The following is a 17147-nucleotide window of genomic DNA, read 5'->3' as shown; positions in this document are numbered from 1 at the left end:
GCCCCTTGGGGAGATGCCCGGTTGAATCTGAAGCCCTCAAGTTAATTCATTAAAACAAGAAACTCCAGGAAGCCACTGGTCTTGTAGCAGTTTTTAGATTTTTCCCCTAAAATTCAAGAAACATATTTTCCATCCAAAGTCAGTGCCTCCACTTGGTGACAGCTTCTGGAACTAGGACCTCTGGGCTCTGCTTGTTGTATTTTTATCTAACTCCAGTGGCGATGAGCTTTTTCGTGGGAAAAGGAAACAAATGGAACTTTCGAGGCCCTTTTCCTCCCCTCCCCTCCCCATCCATCCTCTAACCCATCCGTACTCTGATCATGGTCATCTGTGTGCTCTTGTCAAAGAAGTACCAGATTTGGGGCCCCACTTCTTCCCAGGCTTTGAACAACTTCCTAACACGCTCCAGTTCTTCAAAAGTTGAGTTGGCCTAAAACCACAGAGAGATAGAGACAGAGACAAGAACAAAGAGAAAGAAGTGAGAGAGAACCTTTGGTTGTATCTTTCCTGCCCTGGTCCCCTAATGTTAGGGAAAAGTTTTTCAAGGAAGTGTTTTTATTTTCTCAGTCTCACCAACATTTCCCAGAACAGTCTGCCATTTCCCAGCCTCCCGGATGGACGAAACCTAATTTCTTAGCATCTCAGAGTACATGTAATATTGATGATGTTATTGTCTCAGAACCTCATTAAAGTTAGATTTGAACTCCCTATGAACAAATACTCTTCCTCCCTCCCTCCCTCCCTCCCTATCTGTGTCTGTTCCGGGTAGCCAGGATTCAGAGAATTGTGAACCCCTCCATTAGGGATATAACTCAAGCAGTGGGAAAGAAAACCTCATTGTCGGCTGCAATGGAGAGGGAGGGCCCAGGCAGGGGCACTGGAGCAAAGCATTCCAATGATGACTGCAGATGGGGGAGGAAACCCTAGAGTCCACTTAGCAAAAACAACATGAGACTTGCTGCCAGGAGGGCACATTAAAAAATACACATGCACACACACAAGCATTCTTCCGGGAGGTCCAAGGTCCAAGGGGCAAGACCAGCTGGGGTCTTACATTCTTCAGTATCCTTCGGGCTGCAGGCGAATCGGGAGTGAAGAGGATTTTTCCCATCAGCAAAGGCTTTGCTGCCCTCCAGGCTATTTTGGTTAAAGGGTTTGACTCCAGGCTCTGGATCAATGCGTTACAAAAGGACGCTGCCAGGAGAGAAGACACAGATTTTACAGAAACTCCCTGTTGCTCATAACTAAACGTAGTCATTAATGTATCCACATCACGTGTCTCATTCAACTCCATGCTGGAGGATTTGACGAATAACCTAAATGAATAGGCTGTACCCCACCAATAACAATCTCATCATTAGTAACAAAATGCCACAGTGCCTCTCGATAATGGCCTCATCAGAGAAACAAAGGACGAGGCTTGCCCTGTGGCTTATTCTGCTTTAGAAGGAGGCTGAGAAGCCTGCTTGTGATTACTGCAAAGAACAGAGGCCATTCTCAGATGAAAGGGACTGAGAGGCCAAACAAGGACCCTCCTCCCAGGAATCTCAGTTTGAGCCTCAATAATTTCCCTTCAATTAGCTGCTTAACTTCTTTGCTGTGCCCGGCTATCTTAGGGCCCAACTACTTTTGGTGTGTCCTGTGTTGCCTCTTTTCAATTTTTAACTAGAGGGTCACCCAGTTGCATTTCTTCTCCATCCCATACTCCTTTACCCTACAGGAGCCCCCCAAAATAGTGAAAGGTAGGGAAGATTACCTGACAGGGCCTTGCCATTTGGAATGTAATTCAGTACCACACACACAGGTTTTCATTGCACAGTTTTTGTAAAAACATCCCACCGCTGTGTTTACTTACCAGGGCCCTTCTGACCTGAGCTTCGCCTGCAACTCTGGGTTGCTTCCTCATTTATCATGCTTCTCTTCCTCTAGGATTTAACCCTAGTTCAATTACATCAGTGGGAAACATCCCCTCTGTTCCCTTTCCAAGTAGGCCTCAGTTCTTTCCATGGCTCATGTCCAGAATTCTTTATGAGCACTGCCCTGTTTCTACAAGGGGAAATGGACTTTCTGGGAGAAATTTCTTTGCCCAAGGCCACTCAATAAGACCAAGGATTGGTTTCACCCAGAAGTGTTAAACCATTAGCTTAACCAACATCACAGGCCAATTTGCATGCAGGATTCAGAAAACTTACTTGTTCTTTTGTCATAAGAATAGATAGGATCCTTCCTTGTGGCGTCAATCCCCAGGAAGGCCTTGTAGTTATTGTCTTCATACCAGTTGAAGGAGAACACCCGAGAGCCACCTCCCTCTGGGTACCCACACAGGAGGTCCGACAGGATGCCCGTCAGCTGAATAAAGGTCTCTGGGCCACCATTCTGCGTGAGGGGTCTGGTCGCCCACAGCAAGCCCTGAACACTCGGCCGGTGGATAAACTAGGCAAGGCAAACGCTTCGGGTTATTTCAAGGCAGCCAAGAATCATAATCTACTGTGAAGACAAAGCTCCAATATGGGGAGGATTCCACATATATGTTTGACCTCAACATTTAAAAGACAACAGTCGTGTTCTCAGCAATTGTTAATCTAGCTGTGAAAAACAAAAAACCAAAACCTATTGCCATCTACTCAGAAACCAGAAGAAAACTAGGATGAGCCTTAAACAAAATTAAAGAGTCAACCGCAAAGCATTTTCATATTGCCGCTCTCCCAGTTCCCTTTGTTGGATTTCCTTGGATATGTGTCCTCAGGGAAATGCAGAATATTTTACTACAAACCAGTTCTGTGACCCCACCAAGATGGGGGATACTGGAAAAAAATTGAGAAATGAAAGGGGAATGGTTCTGTTCTAGAAAGGAATGGTCAAAATATATTTCTTTGGCCAAATAGTTTAGAATTTAATTTCTTATATTTGGAAAATTATCTTATTAGCTTAATTTTACCAAATGTGACTTCTGCCATTTCCCTGAAATGTGTGCTTTATGGTTTCCCTGTGTGTGTGTGTGTGTGTGTGTGTGTGTGTGTGTGTGTGTGTCTATGTTTTAAAATTCTAGCAAATATAGAACAGATGAGGTCTCCATTCTTGGAAAAATATGCTTTAAGTTCTGTGCCAACCAAGAAGAGGCTGGTGGCCTTATCCTGTCCATGTGGGTACCCATACCACTCACTGGCCTTGTCCTTTCAAGGTAGATCTGTAATGCTGAGAACTGAGGTGAGGGCTGTCAGAGTTGCCAGCATCTTGGCTCCTATAATGACATTTGGCTTTGCTTTAGGGGAAAATGCAAAATAAAAATAATACTGCTGGCCAGGCGTGGTGGCTCACGCCTGTAATCCTAGCACTCTGGGAGGCCGAGGCGGGCAGATTGTTTGAGCTCAGGAGTTTGAGACCAGCCTGAGCAAGAGCGAGATCCCGTCTCTATTAAAAATAGAAAGAAATTAATTGGACAACTAAAAATACATAGAAAAAATTAGCCGGGCACATGCCTGTAGTCCCAGCTACTCGGGAGGCTGAGGCAGAAGGATCACTTGAGCCCAGGAGTTTGAGGTTGCTGTGAGCTAGGCTGATGCCACAGCACTCTAGCCCGGGCAAAAGAGTGAGATTCTGTCTCAAAATAAATAAATAAATAAATAAATAAAACTGCTTTTATTCCCCAAACACACTTTCAAAAGCACTTGAGAATTTATAAAACCATTAGGATTCAATCAGGTGAGACTGAAAACAGTTCTCCCACTGCGATAAGCGATGTTTACCTGTCATCCCTCTCTTTGTCCACATGCCAACACTTGCCCTCTGAAACTGACGAGTGCCAGGTAGAATCCACACAATGAGTCATGCCTTATAATCACAGTCTACGCTTCAATAAAAAAGTCAGAATCTCAAATTGCTTCAACAACAGTGAGTCTTATGACAGTCTTGTAAGGGGTTATTACCATTATTATGTTGCTCATTTAGTCAAAGCACTTGGAGATGAAGGGGGCTGTTCCATGGTCAAATGGTCTAATATCAATTAATATAAACTGGGACATCTGCTTCAACCTAGTTCACAAATGATTAGACTTCCTATCTAGTCAGGCAAGAAACCTTCTGGAACTCCCACTCAGAACTAAGAGTGTTGATATGCTTTGGAGATTTTTCTACATTCTCTATCAACTTCAACCCTATTATACTGATATGAATTTTTTAAATGCTATGAAGAAAAGAATGTTAAACAGAGACTCCCACTGCAGCAGGTGGTTACCAGTACAAAGGGCCCTTCTCTAACTTTTGGGCACAGCAGTGTGCATACTCTGCCCAAATTTAGCTGCCCAGTTTTACAAAGACAGATTCCAACCATGCCATTTCCTAGGATGGTTGAGCCCAAGTCAGCTGGGAATACTGAAGGGGAAAAGAGCTTGGGGAAAATTATGTTTCACCTCTTGCCTCACATTCATAATACTCATCACGCTTGAGGAGAATTGCTTTTTTAACCTCTCTCTTTCCCACTGGGGAGTGAGCAAATCTACCTGTTGATCATTATATCCCCCACACCTCTCATCTATTGAGTGGAAGAATCAATTGCTATATGGTAAAAGACTTACTCAACCTGATGTTAATTAAAATGTGCGCATCTTTTACAAAACAACCCAAAAAGTCAATTATTTTCCTTATGATGAAATGAGTCAATGTAGGTAAAGCACTTAGAACAGTGCCTGTAAGCACTAAAGGTGTATGCTGTTATTACTGGTGGTATACGTTTATGTGGATTTTAAGACTATAATAGAATAATGGACCCCTCAGTACTGTAAGGACTTAGATTCAACTGTAAGTCCTCTGGTATTTGTGCCACACCAGATTAGTTGCTTACTTCCAGTAGCATTGCTTCCTCGGTGTGAAATCAGAAAGATGGTTCCCTTTCTTCTTGTCTCCTGCCCAGGAGCACAGATAATTTAGGATATGAACAGGTGCTTTGGAATCGCTACATGGAAAAGTCAAATGTGTTTCTCCTTCAACAGGTTTGAGGTACAATTAAATTACCTGACATAATAAGCATGGTAAATGGTGGAAAGACATAACAAAATCAGAATAACTACATTAGGCTGCTCACCTCTTGAATTCTTGGCAACATATCAGATAATATTCTTCCCCAGGATCTCAGATTAATACCTTGAGAACTGCTGTCCAGGAGTGTGGGAAGCTGAAATTGATAAGAAAAAGTATTTAAAATATACATAAATGTTTGTAGTTATATATACACACACAGACACTAGCTGATCTCCTGTATGCTTGAAACCATCCCCTCCCTTCCTTTTCTGATCACAGGACCTCTTCTGCAAGGTTGCTTTCAGAAACAAAATTATCTGAGAAAATCGAAGGTTTGTCAATCACAAATAAATTCATGGTTACGTTAAATATGCCAAAGTGATTCTGATTGCTGGTTTAGTGACACCGAACTAGACTCCTGGAGGAAGGAAAACAGCACAGCTGCCAGAGCGTGAAGGAAGGCTGCGTGCCCGGAGTGCCTGTCTGTTCACCTCAGGGCTTTGTAGACATTGCCGAACTTCCTCATCATTGTTCACGTCTTCTTCCTTTTGTGTCATTTTCGGACTGGTTGTGTCTCTTCTTCTGTTCCACACTACTCTCTCATGGAAGATTCAGCCAGTTGCATCATCTTTGTTTTAAAGTTGCAGCTGGCAGGAGTCAGAGAGAAGTTACCTTGTAGATTCTCCAACTGACAGCATTGTTCTGAGAACCCCAGCCCACGGGCAGCTCAAAACTGTGCATGCACGTCTGTAATCCTAGCTCTCTGGGAGGCCGAGGCGGGCGGATTGTTTGAGCTCAGGAGTTCGAAACCAGCCTGAGCAAGAGCAAGACCCCGTCTCTACTAAAATTAGAAAGAAATTAATTGGACAACTAAAAATATATAGAAAAAATTAGCCGGGCATGGTGGTGCATGCCTGTAGTCCCAGCTACTCGGGAGGCTGAGGCAGGAGGATCGCTTGAGCCCAGGAGTTTGAGGTTGCTGTGAGCTAGGCTGACACCACGGCACTCTAGCCCAGGCAACACAGTGAGACTCTGTCTCAAAAAAAAAATTGTGCATGCATTTTCCACCTAGGCAGGGAATGTGGAAGCCCACAAGTTTGATGCCTCCAACCCCAGAGCCGGATGTGAATACTTTGCTTTCTGGAAACCAAGTTCAACTCCTGCTTAACTTCACTCTTCATGTTTCAAAGCTGATCGAATCACTAATCCTGTAAGACTTAAAGCTGAGTTCTAAGCTTTAAGACAGTGGTTTTCAAACTCCAGTGTACCTCTTGAGTAGGTTTAGAGTGAATCCTGGGCATGTGCACTTTAACAAGCTCTGTTTGGACAACAAGCCTTGGCTCTCTACATGCCAATGCGGTTGTCCTAAATGGCCAATGAAAGGCTTTGTTATGTGTTAGAGATGCAAAGCAGACCAGAGAAACTTCCCAGAGGAAAGAGCAGCAAAACTACCATTCAAACCACTGAGAAGTGTCTTCCCTCTTTAACCTGAGCACTGGGCCTAGGCATCGGTCTTACCAGGACTTCTTTTCAAACTCCTTGGAAAAAGCTTCCAAGTGCACTGGCAAAGCACCATACTTCCTGTTTTTCCCATAGGAGGGTGCGACGGAGCAGGGTGGGTAGGAAGGGAGGAAGCAGGCAGGTGAACATGTACGCCCAGGGCAGGTCACTACCAAGTCCTGCTAGCTCCCTTCCTGACTACCTCGCTGAGATTATTAGAGATGAAACCCAAGGGTTTCATATTAGAGGGACCCAAGACATACACCAGTAAGATGCCATGTGTGGATTCTGATTTTCATCTGAAGAAATCCATTGTAACAATTGGGGGGAAGTGGACAGAGACTGGGTATTAAATAATATCAAGGAATTATAGTTACTTTTGTTGGCTTTGATCACAGCATTGTGATTTTGTTAAAATGAAGTTCTTATGTGTTAGAGATCCATAGGGAACTATGTAAGGTGAAATGAAATGTTGTCTGTCATCTGCTTCAACAAACTTTAGAAAAAAGTATAGAGAAGAATTCAAACAAGTATAGACAGATATTGATAATAGTTGAAGCTGGGAGTTCATGATATTATTCACTCTACCTATAATAAAAAGTTTTAATAACAAAAAAGATTGTTGAGGGACTTTTCTTTTTAGGAAGGTTTTTTATTGCTGCTTCAATTTCGATACTTGATATTGGTCTCAACAAATTAAAAAAAATAGAAATTATACCATCCATCTTCTCAGACCAGAGTGGAATAAAATTAGAAATCAACCCCAACAGAAACTCATCTCTACACAAAGTCATGGAAACTAAACAACCTTCTGCTGAACGATTATTGGGTTAAGGAAGAAATTAAGATGGAATTCAAAAGATTTCTGAACTAAACAATAAAAGAGACACAAGTTATCAAAATCTGTGGGACACAGCTAAAGTAGTCCTCAGAGGAAAATTTATATCCATAAATGCCTACATCCAAAAGACAGAAAGATCACAAATCAACAATCTACTGAATTGTCTCAAAGAACTGAAAAAGGATAAGTAAACGAACCCCAAATCCAGCAAAGGAGAAGAAATAAGAAAGATCAGAGCAGAACTAAATGAAATTGATAACAAAAAACTGTATGGAAGATTAACAAAACAAAAAGTTGGTTCTTTGAAAAAATAAACAAAATTGACATGCCTCTTGCTGGATTAACAAGAAGCAGAAAAGAAAGAACTCTAATAAGCTCAATCAGGAATGAAAAAGGAGAAATTACAACGGATACCACAGAAACACAAAATATCATCTATGAATACTACAAAAATCTCTATGCACATAAACTTGAAAGCGTGGAGGAAATGGACAAATTCTTAGAAACAGACAGTCTTACTAGGCTCAATCAGAAGAAACAGAATTCCTGAACAAATCTTTTCATCTTGATGTAAAATTCCCCCATATTGAAGTGGATATAATGAAGTGGTAAATTAATGACTTCAGGAAAATTTGTACTCATTCAATTTTATTAATTCAGTCAATTTTATAGCCCTGGTAGTTCTGAATCAGACATAGAACACTTAGGGTTTCTTTTTTTTTTTTTTAAGATAAAAAAAGTAATAACTGTGTACTTATATGAAATACAGGGTAAAGTTCTACCTGCAATCTGCCCCATCCCTCTACCCAAGGGTAATTGCTATTAACAATTTGGTGTGTATTCTTCCAGAAGCACTATGATTTTAACTTTAATTTTTCATCTTTCCCCTGGTTGACAATTCCACAGATCTCCACATTTTGACCACAGTTTGTAGTTCAACCACATCAGCTTACATGGTAGGGCTTGTAGAACACCCTGTCCCAGATGGTATTTTTTTCTTTCCCTATGAGGTTCACTCCAAGAATATGAGATCAGTACTCTCTTAGTCCATTCTGGCTGTTGTAACTGTGTTACAACTACACATCAACTGTGTAGCTTATAAACAATAGAAACTTATTTCTCACAGTTCTGGAGGCTGGGAAGTCCAGGATCAAGGCCCTGGCAGGTTTGGTGTATGGTGAGGGCCCATTTCCTGACTCACAGACGGTAACTTCTCGCTGTGTCTTCACATGGTAGAAGAGGCAAGCTAGCTTTTGGGGGTCTCTCTCATAAGGGCACTGATCCCAGTCATGACCTAATCACCTCCCAAAGGCCCAGCTCCTAATACCATCACCTTGGGGATGAGGATTTCAACGTATGAATTTTCAGACAACATTCAGACCATAGTAAGCACCTCCCCAGCATTTTTATCACCTTGTTGCCTAAGAGTCCTAGTAAATCAATAACATGAAGCATAAGAAAGACCACAAGAATAAAGCACTCTCTGATCCATTCTATAGACACTGCCTAGCACTGAGTGACTAGGCTCTGTCACTGTGACTGAACTTGATGCTTATATACCCAATTTTGCTTAAGGTGATAATGCCTGGCTGAAAAATTATATTTCCCTTATATATGGGCTGGACATGTGACACAATTCTGACCAGATAGGTATCAGCAGAAGTCATAGGGTAAGGCTTCTGGAAATCGTCTTTTAAAGGAGGGCCTTCTTCTCTTCACCTCCCCCTGCCTGGAATATTGACATTGCTTGGGCAGGAAAATGAAACTCACTGTTTTTCTGTCTTTTGTTACTCACAGTCAATTATAGTTTCTCAATGATATAATCACACATTTGACAAATCTGTATTGAGTGTCTGCTATGTGCCAGGTGCTAGGGACACAGCAATGAATGAAACAAAGTGCTCCCTTCATGGAGTTTACCTTCAAAAATCTCCCCTAGATATCCTCAGCCTTCGCATCACTATTATCATGTTGTACATGTGCTCAAGATTCTCACATAGGGAAGAGAGAATCTACTGCTGATCCCTTGTCCCTTCCTTTGTACCTACAGTCTAACTTCTCTCCTTCACCCTTCATTGTCACACTGCTTGGAGGCACAGTCCATATTCAATGACTCCACTTCCTCACCAACACCACCCTTGCCATCCTACTAAGATGCTGTAACTAGAACTCCCCCAATTTCCTTCTGGTTTTCACTTCTAATGGACATTTTTGGTTCTTGTCTCTTCAGACCTCTCTGCTTTTCTGGACACTTCTGATCATCTCCTTTTCCTCCCTTGCCGTCTGTGATGCTGCTTTTGCCTAGTTTGCTTTATTACTTCCCCACCTTTCCCATCAGCTACTCTGTCTCTAACTTCCCTATAATGCTAAGGTTCCCAAGGGCCTCCATATCATCACTCCTCTCAGTCTGCACACTCTGCCTGGGTAGTCTTATTCCCTTTATCATTTAATTTTCTACCTTTTTGTTCATGACTTCTAAATCTGTGCCTCCAATCCATACCTCTCCCCAGAGCTTCAGACTTACAGATCCAGCTGTCTGTTGAACATTTGCCTGGATGCAACATGCCCTAAATGGATCACATTATCTTCCCCCAAACCAACTACTGTTCCTGTGTGCCCTTCTTCATTTGGTGGCACCACCTTCTGCCTGGGAGTCATCATGGGTTCTCATCCCATTCTCATCGCATTGTAGATTTAGAACTAGTGCTGGGTATGAGCCCTCAGATTGCAGAGGGTAGCCAAGGGCCATCTGAAAGGCTGTTTGGGAGGAAGCAGGATCAACAACTGGATTCCAAAGAAGCTGTGCAGATAAAAAACAACCAGGTCCCAGATTATGGGAGGGCACCTGAGAGGAGTTAGCAGCTCAGAAGCACAGAAACTAAGGAATTGTCACACTTATGTGTCCACACAGGCTGCACTCCAGGTGTATCAGTCATAAGCTCCCATCACCTTTAATTGTGTCTTCTTTTTTCTGAGTTTTTTGTCTGCCCTTCTCATTTGACTGTGAGCTGGAGACGGTCCGTGGCTGTGTTTTGCATAAGTGGACATCTTCCCCCCATCCCCTGTCCTTTACCTCCGTAGGCTCTAGCACACTCTGATTTGAGATGCCATCCCACATTAGATGAATACATTGGAAAGCACCTATGTCTCCATTCATATCTTCATATATATCTGTGTCTATACAGGTATACATTTTTTTTTTTTTTTTGAGACACAGTCTTACTCTCTTGCCTGGGCTAGAGTGCCGTGGCGTCAGCCTAGCTCACAGCAACCTCAAACTCTTGGGCTCAAGCGATCCTCCTGCCTCAGCCTCCCAGGTAGCTAGGACTACAGGCATGTGCCACTATGCTCAGTTAATTTTTTCTATTTTTAGTTGTTTGGCCAATTTCTTTCTATTTTTAGTAGAGACGAGGTCTCGCTCTTGCTTGGGCTGGTCTCGAACTCCTGAGCTCAAACAATCTGCCCGCTTTGGCCTCCCAGAGAGCTAGGATTACAGGCGTGAGCCACTGCGCCCGGCTAGATACAGATTTTAAGGCTCTTAATTTTACTTTGGAAACTCTTGGCTTTGAGTAACTCATTTAATGAACAATCTGGTATGATTTCTCAGCAATCATTGTGAATACTTAAGAATGTTTTAAAAGTGAGAAAACTTAAACTGTAACCTGGTTTTGAATTTTTCATTTTATGAATACAGTCACTTAATGTTGTTGATAGGTGCTTGGAAACTGAAACTTTAAGCAAAACTATCTAAAACAAAGCCAATTACACCATAGGCTAATTGATATAAACAAGAGGCAAGTCCTACAGTGTATTTCTGGTCACAAAAACTCACCAAACTTCAAAACAGAGACCAAAACACTTCTAATATTAAACAGTGAAATAAATGTTAGCTATACATGCATTTAAGAAAGAATAATATAAACAAGTAATATAATTATTTACCCAATTATTCCAGTTCAGGATTGTGGATGGCCAGAGCCTATCGAACAGCTCAGGGCTCAAGGCAGGAACCACCCCAGACAGGACGCCATTCATCGCATGCTCACTTGCACACCCACACTCGCTCACATTGTGATCACGTAGACACACCGATTCACCTAATATGCACGTCTTTGGGATGTGGGAGGGAATCAGAGCACCCAGAGAAAACCCACACAGATATGGGGAAAACTCTACACAAACTGTGGCCCTGGCCAGGAATTGATTCTTTTTCTCATCAATGTTATAACAAAACCATGTTGAACAAAATGATGCTATTCTGGGACCTATGCACTAAATTTAGCAAAAAAGTTGAATAACATTATCCTCTTTAAACATTCAATTTAATATTTATTAATTAAAATTTTAAGGCTTTTTCTTTGTGTTTTAGAGCCCCCAATTTTTTTTTTTTTTTTGAGACAGAGTCTCACTGTGTTGCCCGGGCTAGAGTGCCGTGGAGTCAGCCTAGCTCACAGCAACCTCAAACTCCTGAGCTCAAGCAATCCTTCTAGCTCAGCCTCCCAAGTAGCTGGGACTGCAGGCATGTGCCACCAGGCCCGGCTAATTTTTTGTATATATTTTTAGTTGTCCGATTAATTTCTTTCTATTTTTAGTAGAGACGGGGTCTCGCTCTTGCTCAGGCTGGTTTCGAACTCCTGAGCTCAAACAATCCGCCCGCCTTGGCCTCCCAGAGTGCTAGGATTACAGGCGTGAGCCACCGCGCCCGGCCTTAGAGCCCCAAATTCTTAAACTTCAGGTCTCAAATGTTCTTGCAGGCTTCTGCAAAGCTCGTGGCCCTTAGACACTATGTTCATTACTCTGGAGACTAATGGACAAAACAGCTTACCCGCCCTGTGCCCTTACACCTTCGTTTTCGATACCGCTTACACCTCTGAGCAGTGCCTGGCCCCTCGGGAGCCCTCCGCATGTACCTGTTCACACTTGTCTGACTGACATTGCCATAAATTATAAAATAATTTTCCCAAGGCTCTCCTCTTCCTTTGGTTCCCTCTCCCATTATCTATTCAAATTCACATGAATTGTTCATGCCAAAAGGACCAGAGGAAGACTGTAAATTTATTTGAATGGAAATGTGAAAACATTTCTGGAAAAAAGGTCACAGACCAAAATGGCAAGTATCATATCTCTCTCTCTCTCTCTCTCTCTCTCTCACACACACACACACACACACACACACACACACACACACTGCTTCCTAACCCAAACAAGTTGTCTTAATTTCCTAAGTAACAAATAACCCTTCCATGTTGCAGCTGGGCTTACCACTGCTAGCCCAAGTTCAAGGTCTGACTAGACCTCTCAAGGAAGATGGGATGTACAAATAGGGTTGCGGATGGGGTATGTCTCTATTAACTGAGGTTGGTCTGAGGGGTCCCTGGGCTTTGGTCCTGTACTTAAGAAATTGATACAAGGTCCCATCCAGCAGCCAAGAAGATTCTGGCTCTGAGAAGCCTCTATTTGGGTTTTCGGGGATCAAAAACATGTTCCTCCTTTGGGACTGTGTAATATTTTTTCTTAAGGCAAAACAAAGCATATCATCTCCTAGAAAGTCTTGTTTCATTAGTATTTGCTGATGCTTTGGATCCAATGGGTTAATCAAATAGACGCCACTCTTCTTATGAAACACACAAAACTTCACGGCACATGAAATGTTTTGTGAGCTGCATTTTTTGTTTGTTTTACTTTCTGTGATTCAAAGAGGACAATCTGAAAGCAGCATTAATTTCTAAGTTGAGGATATACCTAACACAAAGGTAAGTAGGTTAAAAGTGTCTTTATGGGGAAGACAGGCTTCTGGGAGCCAGTGGAAGGTTTGGAAGTGAGGGATGAGCTGCGGTCTTGAAAGCACTCAGACCCGAGGTGAAAAGCAGTAGAAGTGGTGGACAGACGGTGCCGGCCACTGTGCTCAGTCCTGGGCTGAGCTACAGGAAACCCACATTTATCCAGGAGGGAAGTTGTTGCTAGGCAACTGGGAGAATGTGGATTTGAAGCATGTTTGTTGCAACCTGACAGTTGTTAAGCATCAGATGAAAAGAGAGGAAGCCAGCTTCAGTGGTGAGGGGGCAACCAGGAGGGGACACCCTGCATGCTAGGAAATGCGTCATGAGTGGAGAATTCAGACTCAATCACAGGGTGGGGGTGGGGGGACATGCCAAACTGTCTCTACTGGGAGGTCACAGAGACGTGCTGTCTTCCAGGACTGGAGGGAGCTGAGTGTCTGAGCTAGAGAGTAGGCTCTGGGGTATGTGAACAGACAAGTTATGGGACTCTCTGGCTGAACAGAAACTAGGCCTTTTTCTCTCTGTCCCAGTATCTGTGGTTAATGAAAGCAAAACTGAGCTTGGAATCTAGGGGCAGTCAAAAGGTCACTCTTTGAGTCAGCGCTCCTCCTAGTCTGAGGGGTCTAAGGAAGCAGGGTGTGGGGGAGCAAAGGGGCCCTGGAAAAGTGGTTGTGTTCTTGCTCTGGTAAGAGCAAAATGCTTTTTTTTCAAAGCATTTTTCCAACTCTTTTCTAATGTGAGTTTTACTACAATTCCATGAGATATGTAGGACAGGTCCTCTTAGCTCGATTTTACAGGTGGGAGGCTGAGATTCCCTTTAAATGACAGCAAGTTAGGTGCCCATGCAGAGCCAGGACCCAGTCTCTTGAGCTCAGGAGATGCCTGTGTGCCCCCGGGCTGCCCAGGCCTCTAGTCCTCTCACATGAGGTCCATGCTTGGGGAGATGCTGATTACTTCATAAAGAGAGTTGAGGAAGAATCTGTGGCTATATTGAGAACTTTTAGAAAAGGATGCATATTAGTGGCAGGTAAAAAGAAATTTTAATGCAAAAGCTCTTAACCTAGCATCTGGCTTCAGTGGCTCCATGGGCTGCCCCCCGCCGTGTGTCTGTGCAAACTTGCATTTCTCTAGGGAAAAGGTTAATGCTGTAGTCAGATTCTCAAAGGTAATCCTAATCCATAAAAAGGTTAAGGGCTACTTTCTGTAGAGATGAAAAATATCAGAAGCCAAAATCCTTCTTAAAACCAATTTACTCTGGCGAGAACCTGATACCTCACACATTGGTGCACATACTGTAGGTGCTCAATCTGTATTTACTGAATAAAGTGCAGGACCTCAGGACCTATTATCCTAACTAGCAGCCTTCCCAGGGGTCTGCTTGTGTCCTAAGTGACTTAAGTTTTGAACTCTCAGTATTTCTTTCTTTTTAAATCCATAAAAACAACATCTGATCTGTTCCGTCCATACTGCATGCCTGGAGCCTAAAAGAAATCAAGGCAGGCAAATGATAATCAGGCCAGTGGGCCTGATGTACATGAAAAGGTCTCTCTTCTATTTATTTATTTCTTCTTTATTGAAATCCAGGGGACATTTTGATTGTAATAGGCACAGATTTTTATAGATGGAGGCAGAATAAATACTAATGCCATATGTCAAATATCCTTGCTGTGGCTTAAAAATTTTCAAAAAATCCAAAAAACTTATTTTCTGACTTAAGTTTTGCTTCCTCCCAACAGCTCTGCTGCTCTCAGGTGCTGCTGGCACTCAGGCATCATCTCCCCTCCGAAAACCCTCACGCAGAAGAGGGAGAAAGTTGACAGTCCAACAGTTAGAAATGGGAAGAGAGAGGAAATCATGAAGTTATTAATGGGACCTCATTGTAAAATCCTGGAGATGTGGGGGCTTTCCCAGAGACTTTTAACACAGCGATATCCACCCGTAAATTGAAACACAGAGTTGAAATTTAACAAACTGCAATGAATGACCCCACAGAGTGGGAACCATGGCTGGCTCTCACTGGGCGGGGGCAGTCCACCCACACGTATCCCCAGCAACTCAGGAATTCAGGAAGCAGAGCCAAGAACGACCTTGCAGGACACTGATAGGAACATGCAGTCAGGACTCCAGGACTGGGTCTTTCCTTCCCTGGAACTCAATGTTCAGCCACCCCGTAGACAAAGAGACATGGGTAAAATGAAGTCAGGAAAGTAAAAACCGCGATAGAGTAGTAGTTGAGGGAAAGGAAAGAAAGCTGAATCATGCCACACTGGAAGCATTTGCAAAGGGGAAAACTGTGAGCCAAAATGCTTGGGAGGCCAAATTTCCTCTATCAACATCCTCTGGGAAGGGGGGAGGGAGGGAAACTCAGATTTCCCAGCAGTATGGCAGGTCTTGGCACCCGCCCTCAGTTCCCTGCTGAACTTCCACAAATAAACATTCACAGCAGAAGGGACAGATTTGCTTCTCAGCAAGATTTGAAAGCTGTGCACCAGAGTTGGAGAGAAAACAGGAAGGATCGCAGAGTGGAGAGGGGGAGGGGGTAGGAGGAAGAGGGGCAGGAGGGCATGCATGCCTTGGGCCAAATCAGATGGGAAAACTCCCAACCCCTCACCCGAAACTGACACGCCATTTTTTACGAGGTGCAAAACATTTCAGGTAGTGTTGGCACTAATGATACCTTGGGCCCAGGGCTGAGCATCTGGGTTTCAAGCTGGGGGTGTTAAACCTCAAAAGGCTACAGGCGAAGACAAGCTCCTTCAAGCTGTCTCAATGGAGGTGAAACCAAGAGGGGCTAAATTCCACTGGAGAAAATCCAATCACCTGGCTTCTTGTTTCTTTCTCAGCCCCCTGAGGTCACCGATTTGTGTGTGTGTGCGCGCGCACTGGCAAGTGAGCATGTGCAATGGCGTGCAAATGAGTGTGAGCGTGCGTGGGTGTACGTGTGCAGATGGGTGGGATGGGATGAGGCCGCGGTACTGCATTTGGATTATTGGAGGATGACAACACTCACTTCTGATCTCCAAGGAACCAAGGGAAAACACAGCTGGTCTCAGTTGGTGCTAACCTCACATCCCCCTCTCTGATTGATTCTCTGGCTCTGCAGGTTCCCGGTCTCGGAGGTTGCACCCACACCCCCAGCTCCTCACACAACAGGGGCAGGTGCCGTCACAGTGGTTTACTGAGATTTTCCCTCTTTCTTTGTTAATGAGAACTGATTTGGTATTTAATAAAACCTTATTTATACACTGGCTTACGTGCGTATGAGAAACAGCCCAGAACAGAAGGCGCAGCATTCCGGCACTGGAGCTCAGCGTGGCTGCCGGCCAACCAGCTGCAATAACAGCCGCTTCCCAGAGGGGCCCCTTCCCCAGCCTCAGAGCAGCCTCTGCCCAGCCAAGGCTCCTCTCAGAGGGGTGGAGGGTCTTCCCTGAGCCTTTCTGTGACTGCTGTAGGTTTGGTTTTTCTAAAAATGCTAATAGGATGGGTACAGGAGCAATAAATGCAAAGCCCCATCTTAATGCTTGCAATTTCTTTTAGGTTTCTTTAATAGTGAATCATTTTTAAACATAATCCATTTGTAAAAGCACATTTTAAGGGCACCCAAAGACTAGACAGGGTGTTTGTCTTCTTTGCTTGGGGCCCATGTGTCCTGCTTTGGTTGGGTCGTTTGCCACAGAGACGGAAGTGAGTGATCGTAGTTCTTGGAGGCCTCCTGGGGCTGTCTCCGCTGGGGCTTCCCCACCAGGTGGTCTCTGGGGTCACTGAGGCTCTCACCAGCTTTTTTACACACACAGGAAGGAGGATGCATCTCCACAGGACCCTGGTCTTAGGAGTGATCAAATCACAGTTCTTCGAAGCCTCAGAGGCATGTGGGGTACTATCATTGTTTCATCTACAGAAAGTGAGATTGTAAACCAAACTCCTATATCCTGGGTCAGGGATTCTCAACCCTGGCTGGACACTGAAACTTTCTGGGAAGCTTTTAAAAATAGTGAAGTCCAGCCCTAGGT

The 17147-nt window shown here is 43.7% G+C and overlaps 1 protein-coding gene across 1 annotated transcript in view; it reads right to left on the bottom strand.

The window, feature by feature from the left end:
• The window catches only part of ABCA4 (ATP-binding cassette, sub-family A (ABC1), member 4), a 133852-nt gene that overhangs the window by 92687 nt on the left and 24018 nt on the right, over positions 1–17147 (bottom strand). The window contains exons 7-10 of the mRNA XM_012661013.1: positions 5081–5170; positions 2193–2433; positions 1055–1194; positions 314–430 (exon numbers count right to left, since the gene is read on the bottom strand). Coding sequence (XP_012516467.1) covers positions 314–430; positions 1055–1194; positions 2193–2433; positions 5081–5170 — 588 coding nt within the window. The remainder of the gene's footprint in view (positions 1–313; positions 431–1054; positions 1195–2192; positions 2434–5080; positions 5171–17147) is intronic.

This window comes from Propithecus coquereli, unplaced genomic scaffold (assembly GCF_000956105.1).
Source record: "Propithecus coquereli isolate 6110/MARCELLA unplaced genomic scaffold, Pcoq_1.0 Scaffold7, whole genome shotgun sequence".
In the NCBI taxonomy this organism is placed as follows: Eukaryota; Metazoa; Chordata; class Mammalia; order Primates; family Indriidae; genus Propithecus; species Propithecus coquereli.
This window is presented reverse-complemented; position numbering and strand designations above follow the sequence as displayed.